General features: G+C 39.3%; 1 protein-coding gene and 1 long non-coding RNA gene across 9 annotated transcripts in view; one reads left to right on the plus strand and one right to left on the minus strand.

Annotated features, from left to right (window-relative positions):
* The window catches only part of LOC138754384 (uncharacterized), a 57,089-nt gene extending 30,679 nt beyond the window's left edge, over window positions 1-26,410 (plus strand). The window contains exons 3-6 of one of the 2 annotated variants that reach the window (XR_011351731.1): window positions 316-448; window positions 21,620-21,660; window positions 25,890-25,965; window positions 26,272-26,410. This is a non-coding gene — a long non-coding RNA (uncharacterized lncRNA). Of the gene's footprint in view, window positions 1-315; window positions 449-21,619; window positions 21,661-23,547; window positions 23,768-25,889; window positions 25,966-26,271 lie in introns of those variants that run through there. The other variant, XR_011351732.1, reaches the window with a different exon arrangement.
* Window positions 1-27,355, minus strand: part of camta1a (calmodulin binding transcription activator 1a) — a 1,025,873-nt gene that overhangs the window by 714,371 nt on the left and 284,147 nt on the right. The window contains exons 1-2 of one of the 7 annotated variants that reach the window (XM_069918586.1): window positions 26,866-26,955; window positions 23,949-24,054 (exon numbers count right to left, since the gene is read on the minus strand). The exons of 5 other annotated variants lie outside the window; for them this stretch is intronic. Coding sequence is in view for 1 of the 2 variants with exons in the window: in XM_069918584.1 (XP_069774685.1) it covers window positions 22,258-22,323 (66 nt within the window). In the remaining variant the exon portion in view is untranslated. Of the gene's footprint in view, window positions 1-22,257; window positions 22,326-23,948; window positions 24,055-26,865; window positions 26,956-27,355 lie in introns of those variants that run through there. One more of the 7 variants, XM_069918584.1, reaches the window with a different exon arrangement.

Genomic DNA, 27,355 nt, shown 5'->3' on the forward strand with positions numbered 1-27,355 from the left:
AAAGATTGAAAAGATTTTTTAAACAGTGAATTCTTGTTTTAGATTATTTCACAAGAGGAAACATCCTCTCCACATCCAACATGTCACCACACCTAAGAACGATGTTGGAGTGAGGTAGAGTACAGGAGTCACAAATTAGCTAGCTCAACCTAGTTAAGGACAGAAAGTTTCTCGCCTAGAAAGACATGAGTAAACCGGATCATTTTTAAAATAATCTGACAGGCTCATAACAATTTTAGTTATAGAAATTGAATATAAACTATATCTCCAAATTAACTCAGTAACCTAACCAGGGGACTGTATTCTATTTGGCAGTAACAGATCTCAACATTACCCAATACCCACTGTCATTGGGATACAAAGGGCATTACTCAGGAGAAATTCCCAATCAAAACTTCATCTTCCTAGCACAGAGAGTTGATGCAAGAGGAAAAACCCAGGAAGAAAGGTAAAAAAAAAAAGTAGTATTTCTAAAATCTGAAAATATGAGAGTAAGCTCCCAGAAATGTCCAAGCATTTTCTCCACTGATTTCATCGATTGCAGTGTAGCGGCTGAATATTACAATTGGGTAAGGATTCGGCCAATCAATCATTTCATGTACATCTTTCTGATAAATAATGATTGGCCCATGCTTGAGCTGCAATGCTCCCGTGAATGAAAAACTAACGCTCCCTCTCCTTGAAACATGACAAATGGGTTGCTTCAAAGTAGCTGTGAAAAGCATAAATCTATACCTCCAAGACAGGAGGTAAAGGAACTCAAACCTGGGCCATTGAGGTGAGGAAATACTCCTTTACTGCACCTGTGCCATGTAGCATTTTGCCTTTGATCATTCACATGCACAACCCAGAACACCTCATACATTATTTGTGCTTCACATACAGATGCATTCAGTGGAAGGCATGTCTAACAATGTGATGTATGAAAATTATACTCCCAAGCGGGCATCTCCAAATTCAGCATCATGTTCAAAGCAAACTGCAGCACCCTGGTTTACAATGAAACATCTATCATTGCTGTCTCGCTTAAAAGCACGCAAATACTTGGTGTGCAGACAGGCACTCATGCTTACACACCTTAGCTCCTTCAGCCAAACCTAATAAGAGCTTTACGAGGTTTCAGTGTATGGGTTTATCTGTACTCTTTCAATGATGAGTAAAATGGGCAATCTCTCTTCTGCCAGCTGTCTTCAGCATCTGCTGCAGCCACAAACTGCAATTATATTACTCCCAAATGAGTAGTAAAAAATATCTTGTCTCCGATACTCCCAGTTTTAAGACGGGAATTTAATGTCCTGTGGGTATTTCAATGTTGCTGAATCTGTCACTACTTCGTGCTCCTGGATATTTTTTTAATCTCTTTATGGATTAACAGATCTAGGTCTGGCAACAATAACTGAGGTCAACGTTTTACCCTTCGAAGAGAAGCATATTTTACAAATGTTTGAAGGAGGTCAGTGAAAAGGCTTACTGAGATCGATTAACCAATATCACAATATAGCATCAGAAAATAATTAATATTACAAGCCATGGACTGATTGATCCATCACTTCCAACACTAGCCTTGGATAAAGTTTCATTGCTCTTCTCTGCAGAAGTAATGTAGCTGGACTGCTTCTTTATTTAGGTCTTGTGCCTATCTCTTCCAGAAGACTCCAAGGATAATTTGATCAACTGCAATCATTTACAAATTGAAATTTAAAAAAAATTGTTCTGTACCTGAAAACCTTGCTAACTTCAATCACAACTTCACCTCCAAAAGTAGCTTTAGTTCCCTTAATTTTAAAGTTTGATGCATTTTCACTAATTAAAGGCTTTATTTAGCTTATCAATGAGCAAGTGAAGCTGAACATAAGATGTGGAAAGAACCAATGAACAATATCATTCAAATTTTAAGGTATTTCATAGTCTGACTTTTCCCATGTCACAAGCTATTTATGATAAAGTATGTGCTCAAATGTCTCCAACAAAGCCACATACATTTCAGCTTCCAAACACATAATTTTTATCACTCCCTCAGTGCTGACGTTCCTTTTTTTCACAACTTTATTTATTCATTCAACAAGGTTATTACATACAATAAAAAAGTACATATTGTGAACAATAAATTTTTTTTATATAAAAAAGAAAAGAGAGGAAAAAAAAGAACCCCCCCCCCCACCCCGCCAACTCAGCCATCTCTCTTTCGGAGAGCCAAAAAGAAAAAAATATATTTACTAAAATCTAATCAAAGTAAATTTAAATGTAAATATTCTGAATATAAAGACCACTTATTAAAAAAAAGAATAATTATCATATAAAACATACGTGATTTTTTTGATTATCAAACAAGTTTTCATCTCATTATGCCATCTATTAATATCAATCACATTAGCATTTTTCCATTTACTTGCTATACATTTCTTTGCTACAGATAAAGCTAAATAGATAAAAGCAATCTGAAATTTATCTAATCCCAAATCTTTCAAAGGTTTCAATTTACCCAACAAAAATATTGCCGGGTCTAAAAGTATTTTAATCTCATACAAATGTTCCAAAAACAATTGAATTGCTTTCCAAAAAGATTGTATATGTACACATAACCAAACAGCATGAAAAAAAGTTCCAACCGAATTACCACATCTAAAACAAGAGTCTGATTCAGTAAAACCATATATTTTTTTAACTTTTCAGATGTTAAATACAATTGATGTAAAAAATTGCATAACAAACATTTATCGATCTAGTAACACTATCATGACAGATATTTAACCAGTCATCCTCGGAAAAAATAAGATTTTTCCCATTTAATCTTAGATCTATCCCATCCCTTTTTTTGGTACATCAATGAAATATATCTCTTCTTTGGTACAATCACAAGAAAAGATTTAAATTTAATCAATTTAGGTAAAATCATATTTCTACCAAATATTTGTTTTACTAAACATCGAAGTTGATAATAAACGAATAAAGAATTCTCATTAATACCAAAATTTTCCCTCATTTGATTAAAAGATAAAAATTTACTTTCTTTAAAACAATCCCCCAAATTTCCTCCCCCTATCTCCCCACTGCGACTTTCCCACAGCAAAGTTTATACCTTCATTTTAATCTTTTCTTTCTTCACGTTCCTGCAGTCAAGCATAAACTTGGGTCATTTCAATCCCATGATATAATTGCCCATTTCCCACTTGCCTGATTGCAACGCCAGTGTCTGCAGACCCCAGGGATTGTACTAGGGGTCGAGGCTGTCAATCCCTGGTGAGATGATATTATCTCACGCTGGCATTGAGCTGATTTTGCTTTCACACTATACACTTTAAAGGCCAATTGGCAGTTAATTCCTGGGATCACTTTCAAGTGTGAAAGGAACTATAGACATCCACTTTGTCCTTTCCACTACTCCCACTTTTAATTTTTGAGTTCTGATGAAAGGTAATTAGTTTAAAAAAAACTGTTTCTCTCCATAGATTTAATTTTTTTTAAATTTTGGCACACAACACGATAATAGGCCATTTTGCCCCACAAGTCCATGCTTCCCAATTTACACCCAATTAACCTACATCCCTGATAAATTTGACCTGTCTGAATCACTCAATACTTTATATTGTGCTCATCTTTCCTTCTAAGATGTTACATACGAAAAAATGCTTTAGTGACTCCAGGCTGGAGGAGAAGCTTAGAGGATTATGCATACACCACTGTACTGTTCTTTAAACCTAAAAAATGCAATTTTCCATATTAATCTATCAAGCATGAGAACTAATTAGAGGCTCTGCATTATCATTGTTTTCCTCTGTTAACTGAGGGAAATTGCGAGACTGAGGAGAACCTTTCATGATTGTCATGTTGCCAATGCTTTCTCTTCATTCGCTTCACAAGGGTTCCCATTATTATGAGTGAACCATCAAGTATAACGGAAGAGGGTGGCCAGAGTTAACTTAGGACCCTTGGAGGATGAGAAAGGAAAACTGGTAGCAAAAAATGAGGAAATGGCCGAGGCATTAAACAAATATTTTGTGTCCGTCTTCACGTTGGAAGACATGTTCAGCGTGCCCATGTGCGGAGTTAAGGATGCGAATGTTGGGGAGGGCCTTGGTAGTGATGGAGAAACTAATGGGACTAAAGCCAGACAAATCACCTGGTCCTGATGATATGCATCCAAGGGTTCTGAAGGAAATGGCAGAAGTTATAGTTGATGCATTGGTGGTCATATACCAAAATTCCTTGGATTCTGGGCAGGTCCTGGCAGACTGGAAGAGAGCAAATGTCACGCCATTTTTTAAGAAGGGATGTAGGCAGAAGACTGGAAATTATCGGCCAATTAGCTTGACGTCTGTAGTTGGAAAAATGCTTGAAGCCTAGTGAAACTTTTGGAACGTAAGGGTTCAATCAGGCAGACGCAGCATGGTTTTAGAAAGGGAAGATCTTGTTTGACAAACTTGTTAGAATTCTTTGAGGATATAATGGATGCGGTGGATAAAGGGGAACAGGTTGATGTTGTATATTTGGATTTACAGAAAGCGTTTGATAAGGTGCCGCACAAGAGACTTCTCAGTTACAGGAAAGTGGAGTCCGGGGAAGTGTATTGGCCTGGATTGAAAATTGGTTGTCTGACAGGCAGCAGAGAGTCGGGATAAATGGGAGTTTTTCAGGTTGGCAGAGAGTGGTAAGTGGGGTGCCGCAGGGGTCAGTGTTAGGCCCACAACTGTTCATCATTTACATTGATGACTTGGAGGAGGGGACAAAATGTGGTGTAGCCAAGTTTGCGGATGACACCAAATTGAGTGGAAGAGCAAATTGTAATGAGGATGTGGAGAGTCTGCAGAGGGATATAGTTAAGCTGGATGAGTGGGCAAAGTTCTGGCAGATGGAGTACAATTTTTGTAAGTGTGAGGTTATCCACTTTGGCAAGAAAAATAAAAGAGCTGAATATTATTTAAAGGGTGAAAAACTACAGCATGCTGTTGTGCAGAGGGACTTGGGAGTGCTTGTGCATGAATCGCAAAAAGTTAGGTTGCAGGTCCAGCAGGTTATTAAGAAGGCAAATGAAATGTTGGCCTTCATCGCTAGAGGAATTGAATTCAGAAGTAGGGAGGTAATGTTGCAACTGTATAAGGTACTGGTGAGACTGCACCTGGAGTACTGTGTCCAGTTCTGGTCTCCATATTTGAGGAAGGTATACTGGCTTTGGAGACGGTCCAGAGGAAGTTTACTAGGTTGATCCCTGGGATGAAGGGGTTGACTTAATGATGAAAGATTAAATCGTCTCGGATTGTATTCGCTCAAGTTCAGAAGAATGAGAGGAGATCTTATAGAAACATATAGGATTATGAAGGGTATGGATAGGATAGATGTAGGAAGGTTTTTTGAGCTGGCCGGGGAATCTAAAACGAGAGGACACAGTCTCAAGATTCAGGGGAGTAGATTTAGGACAGAGATGAGGAAAAATAGTTTTTCCCAGAGAGTAGTGAATGTTTGGAATTCTCTAACCAAGGAAGTGGTTGAGGCTGCCTCATTAAACATATTTAAAATTCGGTTAGATTAATTTTTACATGATAGAGGAATTAGGGGATATGGGGAGAAGGCAGGTAGGTGGAGTTAGGTCATAAATTAGATCAGCCATGATCGTATTGAATGGCAGAGCAGGCTCGATGGGCCATTTTTGGCCTACTCCTGTGCCTACTTCTTATGTTCCTAAAATCCAATTATTTTTTAAGAATGACTCCGGAAAAATAAAATTAGGAATTACCCCCACATTTCTCTTGTGCCACTCCACAAGAGAAATCCACTCTGTGAAAAATTACAGCAAAGGCTTGTCTCTTCTGCCTTTTACACAACTCACTCCAACCATGTGTCACAGCTCACTCAGACAGAAGGGGCTACAGAGGAACAATAGACATTAATACCACTGTATAAAAAATAAACTAGGAAAGGTATCTTTGGGGAATTATTTTGTGTCCATTTTGTTCTGTCAAACTGAAGCATCACTTAAATGCAGAACAGATGAAAAATTCCATTGTGGGCTTTCCTCATCATTGGGAGTGCCTAGTTCTAAGGGTTTCCACTCTTGACAAGCCAACATAACAAGCATAATTGTACATGACAAGCAAACTGTTCAGAGCTCAGATGAGTGGAATGCTTTGATGAAATACTTCTGACATTATTTCATGGAGTGTGAATAAGCTTTTGAGACTTACCATTTGAGCTAGGCACAATTCAAATACCATCTACAAGTTTGCCAATGACACCATAGTTGTTGGCAGAATCAAAAACGGCAAAGATGAAGCGTAAAGAGGGAGATAGATCAGCTCTTTGAATGGTGTCACAAACAACTTTGCACTCAACATTAGCAAAACCAAGGGGATGATTGTGGACTTCAGGAAGGAATCATGGAACACGACCCAGACCTCATCAAGGGCTCAGTAGTGGAGAAGGGTCAAGAACTTCAAATTCTTGGATGTCAGCATCTCCAAGGATCTATTTTGGAGCCTCCATATGATCCCATAGAAACATAGAAAAATAGCTGCGGGAGAAGGCCATTTGGCCCTTCAAGCCTACACTACCATTCAATATAATCATGGCTGATCAGTACTCGGTTCCTTCCTTCTCCCCATACCCCTTGATCCCCTTAGCCACAAGGGCCAAATCTAACCTACTCTTAAATATTGACAATAAACCGGCCTCAACGACTTCCTGTGGCAAAGAATTTGATGATCCACCACCCTCTGAGAGAAGAATTTTTTCCTCATCTCAGTCCTAAAATACTTCCCCCTTATCCTTAAACTGTGACCCCTGGTTCTGGTTTTTCCCAGCATTGGAAACAACCTACCTGCGTCTAGTCTGTCTAAACCCTTAAGAATTTTATATGTTTCAAAAAAGATCCCCCCTCAATCTTCTAAATTCCAGAGAATACAAGCCTAGACTATCCAATCTTTCTTCATAGGTGAGACCCTCCATCCCCAGTATCAGCCTAGTGAACCTTCTCTGCATCCCCTCCAAGGAAAGGATGTCCTTCCTCAGATAAAGAGGCCAAAACTGCATACAGAACTCCAAGTGTGGTCTCCCCAAGGCCCTGTACAGCTGCAGTAGGATCTCCCTACTCCTGGACTCAAATCCTCTCGCAATGAATGCCAACATACCATTCGCTCTCCTCACTGCCTGCTGCACCTTCATGCCCACTTCCAATCACGAAGAAGGCCCGCCAGCAGTAATAATTGTGAGGTGCTTGAGGAGATTCGGTATATCACCGAAGATTCTCAAAACCTTCTACAGGTATACCATTGAGAGCACTGTTTTGTATGGAGGCGCCAACTCCCAGGATAGGGAAAATCTCCAGATGGTGTTAACTTGACCAGCGACATCACAGGCACCAGGCTTCACTCCATCGAGGATATCTACATGAGGTGGTGTCTTAAAAAAAAGCAGCTCTATCCTCAAAGGCCCCCACCACCCAGACCATGCCCTCTTCACTCTGCTACTATCAGGAAAGAGTTACAGGAGCCTAAAGATGAACACTCAGTGGCACAGGGACAGCTTCTTCCCCACTGCCATCAGATTCCTGAATGGTCAATGAAACAAAGACACTATCTAACTTTTTGTGCTCCACTATTTTTATTTTATATATATGTGTGTGTGTGTGTGTGTGTGTTGTAAGATGGTTCATAATATGAACATTTGCACTGTAATTCTGCTAAAAGAGCACCACATTTCATGACTTGCTCATAACAATAAATTCTGATTCTGAAATTACCCCAGGACACAGGACACTATCTATTTCAAAGAACAATAGGGAGGTTGTTCACTATGTCCTGGCCCATGTATCCACCTACCATGTTGGGGGAGGCAAGATTGAGCCCCTTTCCAGACCACCAATGGGATATTTTTTTTAACTTTAGTGGGAACATTTTTTGAGAATTTTGGAGGCTTATGTCATCATATTTTCAGTCCTGTTTTACATATTACATGTTTATTACATCTGTGATATTTATCTTCATTCCATCACCGAGGACTACTTTTTACAACCTCAGACCACAAGTTGAGAAATAACATTGTGGCCAATATTTATCTCTCAATCAACACATCCTAACCAGAATATCCTGATCTTGCTTTGCATTACTGGGTGCTGGTTTCTCCTATTACAACAGTGATGGCACCTTAAAAGTACTTTACAAGCTGAAAAGTCATTCTGGATGCCTTGAAAATAAAGTGAAAAGTGGAATTTAAATACAAGATGCTCGATTTAAATTTTGGAGTGAGTTAAGAGGTTCTCTGAGGTCCTGAGCTGAACCATTCAATGATTTTTTAAACTTCCTTCTCGACGTCACAGAAATAAATCTAATATGCCTCGTCCAGTCAAATGACAAATGGTGTGATTCAGCGTGAAAATGGTCACAGTTTGAAAGATGTCTGTTCCAGTGATGGTCAAAAGAAATGATGAGGCTGTCTATTGTCCAACATTGCTTGGTACTAAGGTGGCATCAATATTACCTGCCACCTAACAGCCTTGCCAATAGCCTTTATCTTTGGTAGCTGGGAAGGGAAGCTATTAATATGTAGTGGTATTATTGGGTGAAAATATCACTCGATATAAAGTATAGCAGTAATCTTAGTACATTTTTCTACCTCATTGAATAAAGGTATGATTGCTGCTGAGAAATGGGTTGGAGGTCAATCCAGAAGACCATAAGAGTGGCAGAGAGGATCACAGGAATCTCCCTTCCCCCACTCGATGTAATCTACCAGGATCACTGTCTGGTCAAAATCAACTATTTCCCCTTCCACCCTACATATAGCATCTTGCAGCTGCTCCCACTGGGAAAGAGTTACAGGAGGATCAAAGCCGGCACCACCAGGCTGAGAAACAGCTTCTTCCCACAGGCAATGAGAATGCTGAATGATGAAGGGAACTGCTCACACTAACCACCCAAGACTCTCATATTTATGAAACATATAAATGTATTTATTTATTTCTATATATGAATACTTGTCCTGCATATGTCTGTACGTGGTTGAATCTGGTTGTGTGTTGGTGTATTTTGCACTGAGGACTGGAGAATGCTGTTTCGTCAAATTGTACTTGGGCAATCAGATGACATTAAATCTGACTTGAAAAGGAGGATATCACAACATGATTATCTGTATGGTAAGAAATTCCTTATTATTTAGGTCCATCATCCACTGATATATCTTGTTTTAACTCATGTCTGCATTGCTGAAAAGAGCAAATAAGACAATAAAAATACATCTATCATTAGGACAAAATTTAAATGTGCTCATTTGATTCCTATATATTCAACAGAATAAGAGGAGTGGAGTGACATCACTTAACACTGTATGGAGTGGCGCGGTGCTTTTTGACATTCCAGCCAAACAGTTAAGTTCAGCACCTCAAAGTTCCAGTCTAATCCAAATACTCATTGTCCCCTGGCTGCTCAACCCTACTAACAAGTTGCAGGAATTGATTGTTGATCATCTATATTACTGTGGAAGTTTGTGAAAGAAATAAATCTAATATGATAGACTCTATGTACTTGAGGCATCAACCTAAAATAATAGATCATATGGGAGAGTCATGCTGCTGTCCAATTTGAAGATACATCTAATTTTGTTAAGTATTTATCGACAGCAACAACAGCAGGCCTAGAACTTTTAGTTCACTTCAGCTCACAAAGGTGTAAAGTGCCAAGCCCAAGATGCAAACTTTCCTATTAACAAACTAAAAGCAATAACAGAAAGGAAATTAAGGAAGCTGGTGGCAGTTTCAACAACCAAAACAACCCTCTTTTGAAATTTAGCATTTCCAGTGATGTACAGCAACATTTAAAGCCTCAACCTTTCAAAATGCAGATATAAACTCGTACAGATTAAAGTTAAAAGTCAACTGTAATAGCAATCAGCTTGAAAGAATCTCAGCCCAATTGCCAATATGAGCATGTAATCACCATATAATCCATTTGACAAAATGATCAAATGAACTATTGGACAATTGCATAAATCTGTTACAGTGTATGGGATTCAGAGGTAGAGAATGATGCACACTGCTAGGACCACTAAGATTTCACTCTGCATCTCTCAGTCCAAACCTGGGAGTGCCAGCAAATAAATAATTTATTCTGCCAGGATTCATGTTCACTTACTCTGACCAGCCACAAAATTTATAAAAGAGGTAAAATTGTGTACTTACAAAAGAGAAGAATCTGCCATGGTTTTACAATCACATAATTGTGATCGATGCAGCTTCAACAAAGACAAAACAATCCAGTTGACTGGCACCAAGGCCAACATTCATTCCCTCCAAAACTCGCACACCATGACTGATTGGAAATTATCTGTAAAAAGCATTATAGTTACTCATCGAATAAGAACCAAATGCTGGAAACATTCAGCAGGCCAGGGACACTGATTGTCAGTTCATAACAGAAGTGTTTCCAGTATCTTCTGTTTTTAGCTTAGATTTCCAGGTTTTTGATTTGCCGTCGATAATCAAACCCATTTTGACAGCACCTTTCATGTCGGTAACCTCTATCAGAAAAAGGAACAAGGCAGCAGGGACAGAGAAATTTCACCAACTGCACCTTTACCTCCATACACCATTCAGACTTGAAAATACAGTGGAACCCTGTTATAACACAATGGGTTGGGGCCAAAAGAAATTGCATTGCGAAAAAAGCGGGATCACACTAAAATGAAAACACAAATTGATTTCTTTGTAAACTGACCGCAGCAACCCAGATTCCCACTGCTCGTGGATCACCCAAGTCCTCGTGTCTCGCGGCAGCCTCAGGTCCCCACAAGCCCCAAGCACTTGTACTTGCTCCTGGCGGCAGCCTGATGCCCAAGTCTAATGACTCATCGCTTTCTATTTGAATTTGAGATAAATCGGGGTTCCGATGTGGAACAAATGTACTGCAGAACTTCATGAAGCATCCACAGGAAATAAAGGGTAACCAATATTTTGGGGCTGCACCCTTTGTCAGGAAATATGTGTTTCTTCACTGAAATTGGGTCTAACTCCTCAAATTCCCAAACCAAAAGTGCTGTAGGAGTACCCTCCCAAAAAAACTGCAGTCGTTCAAACTTCTATAGGCAAGTTTGGTAGTCAATGAACATTTGTCTTACCATCCTTGTCAAATCCAGTAAATGTTTTTTTTTAATTATCCATAGTTCCGATATTTCTGTCCTTCAAATTTAGACATAGAGCACAGTAATGGGCCCTTCCAGCCTACAAGCCTGTGCTACCCAAATACACCAATTAACCTACAAACCCCATGTGTTTTCAAGTCAAGTCACCTTTATTTATTGTTCGTACCATGCTCGCACAATAAAGGCAAGATAGCATTTCTCCAGGACAAGGGAGCATATTTACATAAATATTCGAGAGCGGGAGGAAACAGAGTACCTGGAGGAAACCCAAGCAGACACTGGAAGAAAGTACAAACTCCAGTCAGACAGATCTGGATTCGAACCCAGGTCATTAAGCGCTGTAACAGCCTTGCCCTAACTGCAATGCCAATCATGGCATTCTTATCATCTGGACTGGTGTCAAAAGGAGATCAAATAATTCCATAAGGAAAGGCATATTAAAAATTAATAGAACAATGCCTCTTCAAATTGTATCCACTAACGAGAGGCTGGATATACAGTGAGAGTGGGGCAACCAGTTACCATACACTGTTTATTGTAGGTTATTGAGGAACATGAACTGAAGAAAAGAGAAGATAAATCAGTCCCACATGATGCAGTCTCTGACTAAACATGTCATCGACGACTCTGCTTTTCTTCGTTTCTGATTTAGAGCTTTTATTAACTATCCCTCCCATTTGTCAATCTTCATTTCATTATTTTCTCTTAACATCCTTTTTTAATTTCTACAAACTTCAATATGAACAAAAATAAACAAATTAGTCTCAATGCATTTAAATTTGTTAAATATACTGTACCTTTGGAAGTAAAACACAAAAGTCTGCAGGCACCGTGGTTGAAGTAAAAACACAATGATGGGAAAAACTCAGCAGATCAAACAGCTTCCTTTATACATCAAAGATAAAAATACACCACTGACGTTTTTTGGGCTATCCCTTTTACAAACCACACCTTTAAGTCTTGGAGGAAATCCACACAGAACTGGAGGATTGCAGACAATGATGGGTTCCTCACCTCCCCAGGCTGAAAATGAGTCTCCACACCTCAGCCAAGGAACAACAATAAGTGTGAGATCTCCTGATCATACAAAAGGCCAGATGAGTGAACACCAAAATCATTTGATGATCTTCACACAGTCAGACATCATTACAACACTCAAAAAGGACACACCACAGGGAAAAAAAAACTGCAACTAACAAAACCGACTGAACCACTTTCAGGAGTTGAGAAAATAGAAATGATGCTTCCTCACTTCTTTGTCTGAACTTACTAAATTTAAATTACAACAAATCTCTTACTGTGATTGTCAAGCAATATTGATGTACAACTGTCACTCACACGAGCACATGACCCTTTCATGTCTTCTTTGTGCCCTAATTCAGTGAGAAATAGCACAAGCCTTGACTTGGGTATGGCTCAACCTTGAAAATCACTTGCTCAACCCCATCTATCATTTAAGTAGAGAAAGCAATAGAGCAGAACCCCTTGATAGTAAAATCTTAATTGCCACAATAAATGTTAGCTTATTGAGAGTTGCACCGTATCAGGACTGTACAGAATGACCATGTGATGAAATCAAGATTGCAGCCACTGAACCATGAACAGGTTCTTGCAGTATTTCTTACATTTTTGCCATTCACATGAACATTACAGCTTATGTTAGTGTAATTGTTCTGTCTCTCTCTGTTGGCTGAAAATGTAACGGCTTTTTGCCCATGGCCTCACTCCAATCTAACCCCTCATAGATCTCTAATTCCGGTTTCTTCAGCATAAGCGAGTTTAATCATTCCTTCACTAATTGCCAAAGCTCTTATTTTGAACATGGTAGCATAATAGTCATGTTACTCAACGAATAACATGATCTGGAGATGAGTAAATTCCATTACTTACACAGGTAATGAGGAATTTAAAATCAAGTAATTCAATAAGTCTGGAATGCAAACTTTCAAACAATAATACTGACCATGAAACAAAAGATTAAAAAATGACAGTGAACAAAGAGGAGCTAGAGGAAGTCAGTGGGTCAGGCAAAATCCATGCAGAGAAATGGATCTTTTGGGTTGGAACCCTAGATAGAGACTAAAGTAGGGAGGGGAAATATAAAGGGGAAAAAAGGCGATTGGCTGAGAAGGGGCCAAGAAATGATAGGGTCCTGGGTAGATTCATGATCATTGGGTTTAAGGCTATTCCTCAAGTTTACGTTTAATCTCATCCTGCCAATGGATGAGGCCAAAGATCGACGTTTATTTGGAAAATGATATGTTTCATTCATGTATTTGCAGAATGCATTACTTTCCTCAAGGTTTATTGTAAATGTTAAAACAGTTTCACTATTACCTGATTCTTTAAGCATCCAGGAAATAAATTAAGTTAAACATTCTTTGAAAATAAAATTGAAGACATCAATGAGTAAAGAGGGTATTGAACATTGAAATTCCTTTTCCAGAGATTTTAAGATCTTCCCAGTGGCCTCTGATCTGAATTCCAGAGCTTTCACCAATGCCTATTTATTTGGGAGTCTGTTCTAAGTGTTCATGAAGAGCATGCTGACATCAATTCAACTTCCGGTGGATCAGGAACAATCACCCTCCACTACACATCAATAACTCTGTAGTGGAGAGAGTAGAGAGTACTAAGTTCCTTGGAGTCCACTAAACTAGTGACTTATTGTGGACACACATCTCCTTACTTGTCAGGAAGACTCAACGGTGACTACATTTTCTGAGAAGACTGAAGTGGGCAAGGCTACCAACCACTTCAGGAGCTCTACTGAGAATATCTTGGATGGCTGCATCACAATGTTGTACAGTTGCTGCAGAGAAATGGATCAGAGGTCAATCCACATGAGCATAAGAACGACAGAGAGGATGACTGGTCTCCTCCCCCCCTCACCCTCCAATCAACGTGATCTACCAGGATCGTTGTCTAAAGAGGGCATGCAAAATCATTGAGGACCCCTACCATCCTGCACACAGCATCTTTCAACTACTCATGTCAGGAAAGAGACACAGGAATATCAGACCAGCACCACCAGGCTTGGGAATAGCTTCCTTCCACGGGCAGTGAGAATGGTGAATGACCAAAAGAACTGCTCCCACTAACTAATTAAAACTCTCATCTTTACAAAACAGTATTTATTTATATATTTTCATCTAGGAACACTTGTCTTGCATTTGTATGGTTTGTCAGGATGTGTGTATGTCCGGTTGCTTGTCTGCATGGACACCATGAACCAGAGAAAGCTGTTTCATCAGGTTGTACTTGGGCAATCAAATGATAATAAACTTGACTTGAACCACTTTGATCCAGAGAGAAGTTTGTAGAGGAGGTTGAAATTATTTATTTATTGTTATTTCTTTCTGGATGAATGTTGGAGGTTCAGTTTAGTAAGAGGGTTAAGGGAAAAAAAATAGTCGCAAAGTTGCAAATCTTTTAAATGCAGTGAAAAAAATGAAAGCATCACATACAATTGCATTTACACAAGAGATCCTGAAGCATTACAGTAAATGCCTTATTAATTTCTACTCAGAACAATTGAGTAAAAATAATTGCTAAGAAAAAAAGCATTATTTTTAGGCTTGCAGAAATGTTTATCCAGTATCCGCCCATATTCTTTGGCTTGGCTTCGCGGACGAAGATTTATGGAGGGGTAATGTCCACGTCAGCTGCAGGCTCATTTGTGGCTGACAAGTCCGATGTGGGACAGGCAGACACGGTTGCAACGGTTGCAGGGGTAAATTGGTGGGTTGGGGTTGGGTGTTGGGTTTTACCTCCTTTGTCTTTTGTCAGTGAGGTGGGCTCTGTGGTCTTCTTCCAAGGAGGTTGCTGCCCGCCGAACTGTGAGGCGCCAAGATGCGCGGTTGGAGGCGAGATCAGCCCACTGCCGCAGGCACCAAGAGATTTCTTTAGGCCACACATGTCAAACTCTGGCCCGCGGGCCAAATTTGGCCCGTGATATAATTATATTTGGCCCGCAAGATCATTTCAAAAATGTATTAGAGGTGGCCCGCCCTGCAGCGAGAGCCGATGCTGTTTTTTGGTAATGTCACCCCCACCATCCTTCCCCTTCATTGCACATATTTCCCCGTTGTAACACGAGAAATTGTAACACGAGAAGTCTGTCGATGTCATCAGCCGGCAATCCAGTTGGAAGGCTCCCTGCACAACCAGTCACTTCTCCCACCTGTCGAGCGGTGTGGCGGATTGGCGAGCGCCTGTGATTTCCTGTCGGCACGACAGGCATGGCAGGCTGCACACGGCCTCCGGGCAGCACGACTGGCACCGGACGGCCCTTCCACAGTGCGAGCGCACTTCTCCCAGTTGCCACGGCCTTCAGCGCTTGCACCCGCACGGACCCCAGGGATGGCTGGTTCGGCCCTGCACGTGAAGAGAGAGATGGTGGCTGTCTGCAAAGGCTGATCGGCAGTGCGCTGGGCCTGAGTGGGTGGGTAAGCAGGGGTGGGCAGAGGGTGTAGGTGAGGAGTAATGGGCAGGGGAAGTTATGGGTGCGAGGGGCAGTTAGAGGGAGGGATGAGTAGAAGGAGGGGTGGATAGGAAAGAGGTAAAAGGGGAGGGGCAGGGCGAGTAGGGTAGGGGTGATTAGAGAGTGAGAGACGGGTAGAGGGAGGAACAGGTTGAGGGGAGAGGCAGTAGAGGGGCGTGTATAGGATGGGGTGGGTAGAGGCAGAGCGAGTGGAGTGAGGGGTGAGTAGAGGTTGGGTAAAGGACTGGTTAGGTAGAGGGATGGTGGGTCGAGGGTGAATAGAGGCCTAGAGCCTGAGGAGTGAGCAGGAAATGCTGAGTCCTGATGCAGGCCAAAATGGACACAGCCTGTGAATGCTGACTACATCTCCACAGGGACCAAATATGTTTCCCTCAGGTCAAGCAAAGGGTGAACTTGAGCTACCTATTCCTGACCTGTAACATTATCCTCCTAAAGTTATATCCTAAAGTTTAACATTACATATGTTGAAAGAAGAGAAAACATACAGATGTTGTTGAAAAATTTCAATAAATATTTAGTTCGGCCCTCGACTTAGTCCAAGTTTTTAATTTTGGCCCTCCGTGAATTTGAGTTTGACACCCCTGCTTTAGGCAGTCCTTGTACCTCTTCTTTGGTGCACCTCTGTCTCGGTGGCCAGTGGAGAGCTCACCATATAACACGATCTTGGGAAGGCGACGGTCCTCCATTCTGGAGACGTGACCCACCCAGCGCAGTTGGGTCTTCAGGAGCGTGGATTCGATGCTGTCGGCCTCTGCCAGCTCGATTACTTTGATGTTGGGGATGAAATGTTGAATATAAAGCAAGATGATCTTCAGGGCACAACACAAAGTCCCCAGTCCACCACATTTAAAAAAAAATTCAAACCATATTCCTTCAATCTTGCTTCAGCTTTTCTTGTGCCAACTTGGACAACAGATTTTGTCAAAATAATCAGCAAAAGAAAATGGCTTTTTGCCCATCAACTTCTGAGATGATGATGCTCCCTCTGGAGGGACCAAAACAGACATTGACACACCCTCAATAACTCCACCATTTTGCTTCTCTTGAAGAATATATCCTTTGGAAAACTAAGCTATTGCTGACATCCATTGCAAATGTGCCTTCTAATGAGTGAACCTACTATTCATTTTGTAGTATATCACTAAAATCTGTGGACACCATGGTTGAAGTAAAAAAAAAACACCACACAAAATGCTGTAGATGCTCACTCAGCAGGTTAAATAGTGTCCTTTATGTTGCAAAGGTAGCTATACATAACTGACGTTTCGGGCTTGAGCCCCTCATCAAGGTACCTTGAGCTTAGATTCTCCAGCATTTGTGTTTGTTTATTATTCATTCTCTTTGAGTTCACGCCTCTGGAAAGAGAACCGATCGCTGTATCTATGAACGAACACACCCACACAAAGTAGACCTATTACTGAATCCATGGATAGACACACTTCATGGCTCGTGCTAGGAAATATCAAATTTGGTACATTAGACATGCTCAGAAGATGAACTTATTACTGGCACCTTTCCGATCAGATGAACTTGTGACCAGTGAAATACCCTCTACAATAAATCAATTTACAATATAATGCTGTCAATAACTCACTGCCTTAAAATTTCAAATTTCCACCTACTCTGGTGAATCATTTCTTTTACTCTTACCTTTCACTAATAATAACAATACCCACACACCAAACAGGCTGCAATATATACTTTATTCGCCACTTTGTTTCAAATTCTATATTCTTATGGCACCATAGTAACTTATTTAGCCTGTCATGTTTGTCATGGTGTTGATAATAATGATGGCTCAGTGCTAGACACTGGGATGTTCAGAGGTTATACTCCAAAGCCAAGGCTTGTATGTTGCATTAGATACCCCTTGACACCTCTTGCCATGCCAGTGTTAATTTTCACTTTCATTGTTCATTGGGAGTGCTTTCCCAACGATAAATGGCACAGATAAAGCGAATACTCAGTCTTTTCCAAGGGTAGACAATTTGAGAAATTGACGCCATTGGTTTCAGATGAGAGAGAATAGATTTAAGAGAGACCTGAGGGGCGACCTTTTCACTCATAGGGTGGTCCATATCAGGAAAGAGCTGCCGGAGGAAGTTTTCAATTACAACATTCACAAAAAACAGTGCCATCCATGTTTGGGAAAAAGACATTTTTTTCTTTATTTGCCCCTGTGCTCGAAAGTTTTAAATTTGTAATCAAACAATTTACATGTGAAGTGCAATTCCAGATTTTATTAAAGGGTATTTGTATACATTTTTGTTTGACCATGTTGGAATTACAGCACTTTTTATATATAGTCCCCTCATTTCAGGGCACCATAATATTTGGAACAGAGCAATGGTATGTTTCTTAGTCATGTTTAGTACTTTGTTGCATATCCCCTGCATATAATGGTTGCTTGAAGTCTGTGATTCAAACACATCAGATGCTGAGTATCTCTGGTGATGGTGTGCTGGTAAATGGGATTAGAATGGATAGGTAGTTGCCACCATCTTCAGCTCCTGCTTATTTCAGAAGCTTGTCCTGTTCTGCTTTTTTCTTCAGCGTTTGGAAGGCATGCTCAATTGGATTTAGATCAGGTGACTGACTTGACCCATCAAGAACTTTCCAGTTTTTAGCTTTGAAAAATTCCTTTAGCTGTATGTTTGGGACCATTGTCTTGCTGCAAGATGTCTTTGTCCCAAACATTATGGATGGCACTGTATTTTGTGAACGTTGTAATTATTTCCACTTGAAAACTTCCTCCGGCAGCTCAAAGTACTAAACATGACTAAGAAACATACCATTGCTCTGTTCCAAATATTATGGTGCCCTGAAATGAGGGGACTATATATAAAAAGTGCTGTAATTCCGACATGGTCAAACAAAAATGTATACAAATGCCCTTTAATAAAATCTGGAATTGCACTTCACAGGTAAATTGTTTGATTACAAATTTAAAACTTTCGAGCACAGGGGCAAATAAAGAAAAAAATGTCTTTTTCCCAAACATGGATGGCACTGTTTTTTGTGAATGTTGTAATTGAAAACTTCCTCCGGCAGCTCTTTCCAGATATGGACCACCCTATGAGTGAAAAGGTCGCCCCTCAGGTCTCTCTTAAATCTATTCTTTCTCACCTGAAACCAATGCCCTCAATTTCTCAAATTGTCTACCCTTGGAAAAGACTGGATATTCACTTTATCTGTGCCATGGATCATTGGGAAAGCACTTCCAATGAACAATGAAAGTGAAAAGCAACACTGGCATGGCAAGAGTTGTTGAGTGGTATCTAATGCAACATACAAGCCTTGCCTCTGGAGTATAACCTCTACACATTCCAGTGTCTTGCACTGAGCCATCAACATTATGAGCAATGAGTTTGGAAGCATTTGCTCGAACTTGAGCAGATGTTTTTATATACCTCAGAATTAATTTTGCTACTACCATCAGCATTAACATCATCAATGAAGAGAAGTGTGGCAGCCCATACATGCCCAAGCCATAACACCCCCACCACCATTTTTCACAGATTAAGTGGTATGCTTTGGATCTTGGGAAGTTCCTTCATGTCTCTACACATTGTTCTTACTGCTATCATTCTGATACAGGTTCATCTTGGTCTCATCTATCCACAAGACATTTTACCAGAATTCTGCAGGCTCTTTTAAATACCTCTTGGCAAACTGTAAACTGGGCTTCCTGCTTCTATGGTTAACTCATGGTTTGCATCTTGCAGTGTAACCTCTCTATTTCTGTTCATGAAGTCTTCTGTGGACAGTAATCTTTGACACATCCACACCTGCCTCCTGAAGAGAGTTTCTGATCTGCCAAACAAGTGTCTGGGGATTTTTCTTCATTATGATGAGAATTCTTCTATCAACAGTAGTGGACGTCTTCCTTGGAATACCAAACTCCTTGCGATTACTGAGCTCACCAGCCTGCTCTTTCTTCTTAATGATGTTCCAAACAGTTGATTTTGGTCATCCAAAGGATTGGATGATGTCTCTTACTGTTTTATTCTTGTTTTCAGCCTCTAATGGCTTATTTAACTTTTATTGGCACCACTCTGGTCCTCATGTTGAAAAATGGCAACTACAAACTCCAAAGGTGATCAAAACCTTAGAAGCAAGCCTCTCTCTCTCTCTCTCTCTCTCTCCTATACCTGCAACACTGAAGCAATAAAACAAACCTGACTGTTCACAAACACTTGTGAAAACAAATGTCCCAAATATTATGGTGCCCTGAAATGAGGGGACTATGCACTATGTACATTTCTATCTGGTTAAACCAAAATATACTGTTACGGGTTATATTATAGTTTATATTATATATAAATATGTATTTAAAAGAGATAGATTGTGGAGGGGGATAAAGTGTAGGGCAGTTCACAAACATATATTAACATTTCACAAAAGACACCTCATTTGAAATGCAAGAGCTATGCATAAGCAAAGATTTCATGTCCACAGTGACTTTACAGAAACTTTGAAGAATGCCTATGGACTGATATTGTGGAAAAAATGGACCATTGTCTTTAAAGTAACAGATGTCCAAGCTCAGAAACTGATTCCAGTGCCAGCAATCTGTCTGCTTGCAATTTGCTGTTCAAAGCGGGGTTTTGCAAACAGAGAGAAAAAAAAAACATGATTCTTTGGAGAGAGAGAGAAGGCAGTTCTACAATAGCATTTGAGGCAGCAATATGGCAAGCTGGCAGGCTTGTTGAAAACCCCATTTTGAAGACAGGTTGTGAGTTCGAGCTCAGCCTGTAGAAAACCATTGCAGTCCTTACAAGTGGAAATGGCTGGCTAGAGTGTTTCTCCCGAAATAAGGGAAACAAGAGGAACTCTGTGGTGACCTGGGAGAAGAGGTTATCATTTGGAAAATCTATGATGGCGCAAGTTTCTTTGGCAAAACACTGAAGTGACTGACAAGAGGGAATCAGTTTGTGTGTGTCCAACAAGCAACAAATCTCTCTCTGAAACCAACTAGAACCTTTCTGAGCGGTAATCATTTACCTTTAAGCACCAGAGCCTTGTGAAAATTCATAAATGTTAAATTCTGTGCACAGTATAAAAATTGCCTGATACTGGTGAACTTGGAGGAGTGAGAAGTGAGATTGGACTGTGAATCAAAGAACTTTCTTGAACATATATACATTACATACATGTGTGCTTAGAATTAGAAGAGGGTTAAGTTAGGTTAAGTTAAGTTAATAGTAATAAGTTGGAATTTAATCCCGTTTTCATGTTTAAAGATAATTAAAAGCAACTTTTGTTTAAGTAACCACTTGTCTTGGTGAATTTCTATTGGTACTGGGTTTTGGGGTCCTCTGAGTTCGTAGCAATACACAATCACCTACAATAAAATTTGGAATGTACACTAAAATCACTTGTGAATTGTTTGATTATGAATTTAAAACTGTGGAGCACAGGGGAAAATAAAGGAGAAAAAAAAAATTTACAGGAAGGATATGGAAGGCCAGGAAACAAATGCTGATAAATTGGCCTCGCTGAGGATGCCATCTTGGTTGGTATGAACAAGTTGGGCCAAAGGGCCTGTTCTGATCAGAATTATTCTATGACCTGCCCTCAGCAAGAACAATGACAGCACTGAATTTTCATGAAACAAGTTGAGCAAAAAGTTGAGATTTTCATTTCTGGTATCTAAGCAGTTTAAGATCCAAGAACAAAATTATAATATTTACTATTTGTTTTCATTTGCGCCCCATCCTTGATTTTCTAGAAAATAGTTAACTAAATGCCAGCAATTTCTTAAGTTACAGCCACGTAAACACTGAATATTCAATTTCAAGAAGCGTCAAAACAAAACTATTTATATCAACACCAAATTTCATTGAAGACATTTAGCAGATCAGGTCACAATTGCTATGAGTTTGTAGTCATTTTTTGGTGCAGACATTCTCTCAATATTCTGAAGATATCATGAACGGAAAGCCCCATATTTCCTGACTTCAGGCTCACTGGTTTTTGTTTTCATTTCAGATTTCCAACACCAACAGTATTTTGCTTCCCGTTGATCCCAGGTACAGCAGATTTTAGCTTATTTGAGAAACTATTTCTTCTTGCAATCTACTCCACAACTTTAGGAAACAGGATGGGGGGGAGGGGGGGGGAGTGGGGCTTTATTTCAGCACATTGTACATTTTTAGCATTGAGAGCTGTAGATGCTCAGTCATTTAACAAATGCAAAGGTGACATCGATTGATTTTTCTTTTAGATTCTGAGAGATTCAACTGATATGGTGATAGAATAGTATAATATGATAATCATATAATCAAATTATCTACCTGAATCAATGGGCCCTTGGCCCTCTTGCTGACACCTCCAGACTTCTGAACACCCAAAGGGATCTCAAGTGATTGTTTCTTTTGCTTTGGCTGAGATTTGTCAATGCAGCAGAAACCAGGAATTAAATGTGTGTTTATTTTTGCAACAACAGCAGTACTGATATTGCAAGAGATCACGAGCTTTCAAATCCATCACAAGAGATTGACATCCTAACCATACAGTTGTTTTATGAGAATAATCATCAAGCAATGGGTTGATTATAATGAGTAACTACAACTAAAGCTCGCGCCCAAGTGGCAGAACAGGTGGAACATGACAAAGTAAAAACTTACACAAGATAGTTGGGTTGTCCAAAATGTATAGTGAAGAAAGCCCATGTGGAAAATCTGAAAACCCATAATCTTTGATTCTCTGTGGATTGCAGGGAAGACAGAGAGAGAGAGTAAGGCAATGTATGAGAGTAAGATGATATGCTCACTTTCAGATTTTGACCATGAGAAAGAATAAATCTGCACATCACCTTTCACAACCTTGGGAAATGCCAAAATGCTTTGCAACTGATTAAATACTTTCAAAAGAAGGAAATTTTGTAAAGAAGGAAACACTCATTTGGCAGAGCAGTCCAAAACCAAAGAAAACAGGCTTAAAACAAAGAGGTTTAGAGGAGAGGCAAAGAATACATGTTTCACCTAGAGAGGGGCTGGAATTTGAAAAGTGCAGCCTGAGTTGGGGGGTGGGGGGGGGGGGTGCAGAGACAGAGACTCACACAAGATTAACTAGCTCCTAGACAAGAATTTGAATCACAATGCAATAGTAGGCTGTAGACCAACTGCTGGTAAATGGCATTAGTATGGATATGTAGTTGTCATGGACATGGGGGGAGGAGGGAAATGGGGCTGAAGGGCCTCTTTTTCTGCAGATTGACCCTTAGCACACTGCTACAAAAGGCCATGCAAATAATAAACAATTAATTTGAAAGTAATGATCTTTAAATCGTATCATAACATCTTGAACACCGACCTCCAGATATTATGCAAAGTCTGAAATAGCCTCCTTCCTTCTTGGTTTCATGATCTTCTACTCCAAGCACCATTCTGAATGAAGTCATCTTACAACCATTAGATTGGTCCATTCTTCATGATTCTAGTCCATCTTGACGATCCTATGCAAGCCACCACCATTGTCTAAGAGGCCTGTAAATTCCCACCATGGATTTAGTCCCTTGATATTTCATGACTTCATCTATTCTGATTGAATGTTCTGAACTTCTGAGCCCAAATGCATTGTTATTTATTCCCCTTTTGCATACCTTTACATCACTGAAAGCCAGAACACCCACTGTTGTAGTGCACTACAAGGTTAATTTCTCTGTCTTGTATCCTCTACCCTTGTGTGGTCTTCTAAATAAAAAATATTTTGGCAATATAGTCAAGAATTCATTATTATCAGGGCCATCCCACAATTTTTCTAACCCTGTCCATTTTTTTTCACTTTATCCGTCCTTTCCAAGATTCAATTCCTAACCATGGTCATCATTCAACCACATCTCAGTTAGAGCTATTACAGCAATCCCATTTATTTTCATTAATACCATTGGTTCATCGATTTTGTTCTCAATGCAGGGGAGAACATATCTGTGGTTTGGATTATTCCAGGAAAAAGCTGACAAGACATGATAGCCTGACTATGCTTCTGATATGAGATTGTACACTTTTACAGGAATACTACACTGTACCACAAGATGAGGTACTGAAAAGAATACACCTTTCCCCTTGTCATGAGCGGTTTCATTGAAGCAATGTCTTCTCTTACATACCCTTGTTTAACGATCCTTGCTTACACACTGAATCCTGTTAGCTATGCTGCTGCTCTGGTTAATGGTTTCATAATGAGAGATGAAAATTTAATTTTGAAACTGCTTAGTGAGTGTTTTTTCACATTTGGTTTTCTAGTATGCAATGATTTTCTGAAACCTTATTATAAAACATAATTTTAGTTTATTTTATTGTCATATTCCTCTTACTGTATTTTTCTTGACTCACTGTTCAACTCCAATATGAAGATCTCATTGAGTAGGTTGGAGCTGTAAATTCATCCTATCGAGCACGTCATTGGTCAACTCTTAAGTACTGTAGGAGACAGATAAATTGAATTTTAACTGAAGCTAGATGTTTTGAAGAGTTGTGTATTTACCATTTTATACCAGGAAATTTTAGAGAGAGAGCGAGAGAGAGAGAGAATCTGGACATGAACGATAAACATGAATTGAATCAACATATTTGAAGGAGTTACATATAGAAAGAAGAGAGCTGAAAATGTGTTGCAGTAGTAATTGAGTAGTTGGACAGTTAGATGTAATGAATATTCAGAAATATATTGTGAGCTTCAAATTCATGTAGAAATACATCTTTCTTTTGAAATGGGTCATGGTTCAGTTGCTTGCACTCTCATCTCTGTGTAAGAAGGTTGTGATTGAAATCTTACAACTAAATCTTGACAAAAATAACTATGCTGATTCTCTAGAGCAGTCATTCTCAACCTTTTTTTTTGCCTATGGCCTCCTCAGGATTGTGCTCAAAGTTTATGGGGCCCCTTCCCTATGAAGCAGTCAAGTTTTGGTTTTTTTTCTGTACTTTTCTCCTTCCTTTTTTTTTTGAAACTTTATTTAAAGATTTTATTACATGAATAAAACAAAGAAATTATATTTAAAGAAAAAATAAAAATGAAGTAATTATTGCAACACATTAATAACCTAACTTAAATCAATCTAACCCCCCCATTTATACGACCACTAAAAAAACTATATATAAAAAAAACCAACCCTTCCCCCCAAAATAAAGAGTGAAGAATTAATAAAGTTAGTAATATTATATATAAAAAAACACTTACAAACAAAAGAAAATAACAAGTAAAAATATTAATTAAAAAAAGTTATCAAATCTAAAATATCACACATAAAACATATTTAAATCAGACTTAATTGCAAATACTTAACAAATGGAGTCCACTTCAACTTATAAAAAGACATCTTATCTTGAATTGAAAAAGATATCTTTTCCATAATTAAACAAGACTTCATCTCTAAATACCAACTTTTCTCCTTCCAACTACATTTTGTTTTTAATTACTTTTTGAGAAGTGAAAAGAAAATGGGACTTTTACTTGAATGTTATGTGACTCCCAGGGGGCCATAGGTCCCCATTGAGAATGATTGTTCTGGCACAATAGATGCAGTGCTGTGCTTGGAAGTGGATTTTTAAACATGGCTAATATTTAAATCCCTAGCCATCATCAACAAGATGATCCAGGTATCTGGTCACTGTCACCTTGGCATCAGGAAGCCAAAAAAAATGGCACTGACACTCATATGGCAATACTGTCCTTATTTTTTTCGGGATATCTATGATTGATTAAATATACTACATAAATGCAAAGATAATGAATATTTGAGTAACCGTAGTTACAAAATGAAAATTAGATTTAGAGCGTTGCACAGGAGTTAATCTCAATGTTAGACCTGATAGTAATGTTATTGATATATCTGTCCATTGGGCAACATAGCTAAGTGTAAACCTGTTATTCACTGACAACTATATCCATAATATTAGCAAGTAGTGAAAACACTGAGCAAGAGTTAAATTTTCCTAATTGAGGGGAGTTTGCATCCTCTGCATTTAATTCACTTGTTTATTGTCATGTGTACTGACATGCTATCCACACAAGACGTCCAAACTTAAATACAGCAGGTAATGCAATAATTAAATACAAGTGCAGGATGTAGAGTTACAGTAAGTCAAAGAGTGTAAGGCCCAGTTTTTAACGTTCATGGAATAGAGAAAAGTATGCTTTAAAAAGTATTATCACTTAAAACAGTGCAAGAGCATTTTTTTTTAAAAACAATGGGAGTTCCACTTAAAGGTGTGATAAATAAATTGCCATTGAATCTGGTTCATATTTTTTCAAGCTCATGCACCATTTGCCTGACAGAAGAATGGGGGATGAGAGTGTGATGGAGTGAGAAGAGTCCAAGACAGGGAAAGGTAAAGAATCCATGGATGGGAGGTCGGTTTGCCTGATGGCTTGAGCTGCATTCACAACTCCCCGCAGTTTCCCCCGTTCGGTCTTGAGTAGAGGGGTTCCTATTTCAAGGTGTGATGCATACTTTCCACGGTGCATGTGTAAAAGTCGGTCAGAGACCTTGGGTATATGCCAAATTCCTTAGGCTTCTAAGAAATTAGAGTTGTTGGTTCATTTTCTTGCTCATGGAAAGGTTGTTGATGATATTATGGTTGTAAATAGTCTCTGGCTGTTGAATCATAACACCTCTCCCCCATTTCCACCTCCAGCACCATACAGGGATGTGTAAATCACCCTACTTCCTGAAGTCAATGACCAGATCCTGTATCTTGCTGACATTAAGAATGCTATCTTGACACCATGCCAACAGACTCGTGATCTCCTTACACGACAGTAGTGTGTTGAATAAACAAGAAAATCAGTTTTTGATGGTGCTGATTTATTACCTAAAAAAATTATTTTGTTTTGACTCTTGTATTCATGTTGGGAATAGAGCGTAACATAAAAGTCTGCAGATGCTATGATTGTAGTAAAACCACACAAATTTTGGAGGAACTCAGCAGGTCTTGCAGCATACATAGGAGGTAAAGATATATAACCAATGTTTCAGGCCTCGACCCCTTTAAAGGTATGAGTAAAAACCAGGCAGGGAATATTCTGGTAACTTTTGGCAAATTCTAACATCAAAGACATTAATACATTGAGCAATGTTATGGAAAGAATGATAAGACATAAATGTTTAATTGTGAAAAGAGACCCTTTGAATAGACCCTGCTGGCACTAAAGAAATAAAGAAAAAGATTAAGATAATTTTTACTCAACCTGTGGTCTGCTTAGATTAAATAAAATATTCAAAAATAAACCTGTAGTCTGCAGGCCATTGGTGGTCCTCGGGTCTGTTGTAGGTTGTCCACAGTGACGCATCAAAGAACTATAATAAAGCCATATCAAACAAGGTTGTAAATTATGAAAACATGAAATTCTGAAAAAAAAAATTCCTCCTCCTTCAAAACAAAAATCCTCGGTGCTCTGGGAAGGAAAGTAAGCTTGAGCTTTCCAGTAACCTTCGCTTCCAGCAACTGGGTTTGTCATCGGTGGTCTGTGGAAAGGAAGGTGGTCTGTAGGTCTTTGAAGTTATGAGAGAAATAACTCACAAACATGGAACACCAGAGAACACAAGTACTAAGCGAACATGCTCCAAGCCACTATGGGGCGCAGAAGAAATTAGTTTCATTGCAGAGTAATGCATCTGTGGAAATGAGACCTCACTAAAGTCATTTATACTGTTCATTAACTATCTTAAATTGCCATGGCTAAATAGGGCCACAGCAGAAGGACATAAGTATAGGTACA

Source organism: Narcine bancroftii, chromosome 2 (genome assembly GCF_036971445.1).
Source record: "Narcine bancroftii isolate sNarBan1 chromosome 2, sNarBan1.hap1, whole genome shotgun sequence".
Lineage (NCBI taxonomy): Eukaryota > Metazoa > Chordata > Chondrichthyes > Torpediniformes > Narcinidae > Narcine > Narcine bancroftii.